The following is a 4,274-nucleotide window of genomic DNA, read 5'->3' on the forward strand; positions in this document are numbered from 1 at the left end:
CGAAGTAAAAAAATCGTGTACTGGTATTAATAATAATAGTATTAATCGTACTACTTCAAGTAATAGGATACTGCTACGCATTGAAACAATATTTCGGGTCAAAGCAACAGTGGAACTGTTTTAATGAGGGAATTGTACGTCTACGTTTACTCTATTCCACATGCCGACTTCAATATGAGATAGGTTCGTGGATGCACCTTGGTCAATGATACTACATAGATAGTATTCGTTATGAGAATCCAGTTGATTGCGTTGAAAGACTTGCATGCCTGGTCTTCGCTTCAATGGTTGACATTTTTGGCCAACTTCATTTTCCTTTTCGCTCTGCGATGGTCAAAGTCCTCATCTCCCTCAGCGTGTTGGCCACTGCCGCTACGGCTGGCTCCGTTACGGAACTCCCCGAGTCTGTGACCAAGCTCATCGACTACTCCATCAACCCCTGCGACGACTTTTACCAATATGCGTGTGGCGCGTGGTACAATGATGCTGTGATCCCCCCGGACAGACACCAAGTCGATACGTCGTTCTCCAAGATCTACATCGAAAACCAAGCCGTGTTGAAGACGATTTTGTCTGACTACAAGCCCAAGATTAGTGAGTTTTACCACTCCTGTTTGGACACGGCTACGCTATCGTCGCTCGGCCTGACTCCGCTGGAGGACTCGTTCAAAGCCATTCGGTCGGCCAACACCACGTTGGACCTCCTCATTGTGGCTGGTGAATTGGTCAAGAACGGCATCCCTGCCTTCGTGGACATCAGCTCCAGCTTTGACGACAACGACTCGACCAAGAACGCCCTCTTCGGTTTCCGAGCCCCCCTGTCGCTGAGTCGCTCATACTACACCAACCCTTCCAAGTGGAAGGACATCGAAGCCGAGTTCAAGGTGTACATTGCGTCCGTGCTGCAGCTAGCTGGCTACACTGCTGACCAAGCGGCGGCTGCCGTGCCGGTCATCATCCGTTTCGAGCAAACTCTGGCCGGTGTCGCCCTCAGCGAGCTCGAGGAGATGGAGGCCGTTGTGTCTCCGTATACTGCGTTGACGTACTACCAACTGGATCAGAAGTACCCGCTGCTCATTGGCTCGTGGCTCAAGGCCAACGGCTTCGACGTCCGCGACCAGTGCGGTGGGTCGAACGACTGGGTGGGGTTTTACGACCTGACCTACTTTGACAAGGCCGAAGTGTTGTTGAAGAACACGACGCTGGACAACCTCCGCACCATCGTGGAGTATAAGCTCATCCACGCCTCGTCGAACCACTTGACTCCTGCATTCCGCACGGCCAACTGGAACTTGTTCGGCAGGAAGATCTATAACGAAACGGTGGAACCTTCTCGTGAAAAGTTCTGCCTGTCTCAGACGAGCTCCAAATCAAACCTGGGGTATCTCTTGGGCCAGTACTTCTTAGACGCGGTGTGGTCGGCTGATACAGCCAAGACGGCTGACAAACTGGTTAAGGCTTTGAGGTCGTCCTTCTCCACTGGCATTGCCACCGCCGACTGGTTGGACAACTCGACCCGCGCCAACGCGCAAACGAAGCTGTCGAAGATTGTACACTTGTTGGGTGGCCCGGAGAAGCCGCAGCTGTACCCCACGCTGACGTTCGACTCGAAGTCGTATTTGAAGAACCGGTGGAAGCTGTCTCAAGTGAACATCGATACCAACTTGAAGCTGAACGGCCAACCTGTCGACAGGCGCGGGTTCAACATGGCCCCCCATGAGGTGAACGCGTACTACAACAGCATCACGAACCAAATTGCGTTCCCGGCCGGCATTTTGCAAAAACCGTTCTTTGACGGCCAGTTTGACGCCGCCCAAAACTTTGGTGCCATCGGGATGGTCATCGGACACGAAATTACCCACGGGTTCGACAACGGCGGCCGCAATTACGATGGCGACGGCAACAAGAACCCGTGGTGGTCAAACGCCACCAACGATGCGTTCAAGACGAAAGCCCAGTGCATTAGCGATCAATACTCCAACTTTGTCGTCACGAGCGAAGTGAATGGCACTGTATTGGGCAACATCAGCGGCAAGATCTCTTTGGGCGAAACCATTGCGGACAACGGGGGGCTCAAGACCAGTTTCCGCGCGTACCACGAGTACTTGAAGGAGTTCCCGTCGAAGTACACGGAAGAAGCAGGCGACAAGTTGTTCTACTTGTCGTACGCCCAATCCGCGTGCTCCAAGAACACGGATGCCTACCTCCGCCGCTCTTTGACGAGGGTGCACCCACCCGGTCGGTACCGCGTGACAGGGGCGTTGCAAAACAACGCTGAGTTTGCCCGTGTGTTCCAGTGCCCCACCGACTCGTACTTGAACCCGTCCAAGAAGTGCTTGTTGTGGGAATAGGGCTCATGGATTCAGGACATATATGTTGCGTTGTGCATTCGTACCGAAAAACTAAGAAAACGATGTGTTGGTTGAAGTATGTTTCTTTCCATGTGCGGCACACACAATACCTAACAACTGTATAATACTTTGAAGTATGTGAGATCACCCTGGGATTCGCCTAGTTAGTTGTTGGGCCATGAAGTAGAGATAAGTTCAATCGAAGAATGGAGGTTTTATTATTTAACGTGCAATGAATGTAGTTAAACCCAAAAACCAAAACGATAAATACCGATTTTATGCGTTTTATCACTGCAGTGGGAGGTTAAAGGTCCCAGCTGCCTCCGGATATTACATACGGATAAGAGTCACATAGAAAAATCAAGATACATCTCAGCGGCCACCCCTATGGCCAAATATTCATGCCCATGTAAAATACCACTAGGTTAAATATCTACTTCTGGACCAATTCATCACCAAATTTGAATCTGAGACGTAGAATTTCTTCACCACATTGAGATCTGTCGATTCTACGTCTCAATTTGCTGAAATTTTGAGTAATGAATACTAGTATGAAATAGAAGTCAGAAAATTTTGTGAAAAGTTGGTAGTTTATAGGTGACAAGCATCATATGCGTAGTATACTTATTATGCTCACTTTGTATAGTGCTAAAGTATACATGACATTATATGAGAGTTTGTATGGAAATGAGTATGTCACTAGATGTCCCACGGACATGGTGATCAGTGATTGGGTAGTATGTACTAGTAGTTTTAAAGGCTTGTGGCTAAAAAATCAACTGACGGCGTCGCAGTATCATGAGATACCGATGTAGACCTGCAGCGGTCCTGAGGCCATCTCCTCACATTTTTACATTGATATCAACATACACGACCAAACTCACCACTACTAACACCCCAGCGTACATGTTCCCCAATAACAACTATAACTAACGTTAGTCCCCTTCCGCGGCCATTGGCATTCATATCACTACGACAGCGCCTGACACTACTACGTATGCCTATGTCACAACTCCTGTTAACTCAGTACTATACTAACAAACTGGCCCTGTGACCACTACTATCACCACTACGATTCCCCTGTCACCTTCACCGCTGCACTGGCAACCACAAAATCGTTCCTATATATTGTAATCCATCAATCTCTTGGATCAGTGGCCGTGCTCACCGGTGCCACCGCTAAGGGATGCCCACCAGTCCAAGGATGAGTGGTTTTGGCCAAGGAATGACCGAGATTTAGTAGTTTGTGTGTGTTGTAGTGCCGCCATAATCGGCGGCGCGAGGTATTCGGCACGATCTGAGAGAAGTTGGTCTGTCGATGTGTATGTGGGACTGGTAGCACCGCTGAGGGCACCACTCAGCGGTGACACCAGTCAAAGAATGAGTGATTTTGGCCAAGGAATGGCCGAGATACAGTAGTTTATGTGTGTCGTGGTGCTGCCATGGTCGGCGGCACTAGTCCATGAATACGGATAGGGCGAGGTAGAGTAATACAAAAAACATGTATGATCGCATGGCCAAAATCATGTGGGCTTCACGCTTACTGCGTACCAGTAGTAACTTACAGAGAAAGCTGTTGGATTATTTGCGCGGTCTACATGAAATTATTTTTTACTGGAAATTATACCATGTGCAAACCTTCCAAATTGGCGCACGTTGTAGCGATGTGACAGGTGGGTTAACGGCTTGCCACCACCTTGCCCGCACCCAGCTCCTAATTACCTGGCTCATAACGCATCCTAGCTCATGCTTGCCTGGGAACGTGTCTCAAGGGCAAGTATAGCTTAGAATCGCTAGCCTAGTGAAGTTCCCAATGTCTCAACCGCACCCGCATCCATTGTATACAAAAGTGCATATTAGTGTAGAAGTAGTGAAGTAGATTAAGAAGATTTCATAGTGATGAGGATTAAGGAGATCTTTGTA

At 48.9% G+C, this 4,274-nt stretch overlaps 1 protein-coding gene across 1 annotated transcript; it reads left to right on the plus strand.

Annotated features, from left to right (window-relative positions):
* Window positions 1–329: 329 nt before the first annotated feature.
* H257_19187 (hypothetical protein) lies at window positions 330–2,351 on the plus strand (the record flags this gene model as incomplete). Its single annotated transcript, XM_009848330.1, has 1 exon — window positions 330–2,351. One exon carries the CDS (start codon window positions 330–332, stop codon window positions 2,349–2,351), a length of 2,022 nt encoding a protein of 673 aa, XP_009846632.1.
* Between the last annotated feature and the right edge of the window lie 1,923 nt (window positions 2,352–4,274).

This window comes from Aphanomyces astaci (genome assembly GCF_000520075.1).
Source record: "Aphanomyces astaci strain APO3 unplaced genomic scaffold supercont1.394, whole genome shotgun sequence".
In the NCBI taxonomy this organism is placed as follows: domain Eukaryota; phylum Oomycota; class Saprolegniomycetes; order Saprolegniales; family Verrucalvaceae; genus Aphanomyces; species Aphanomyces astaci.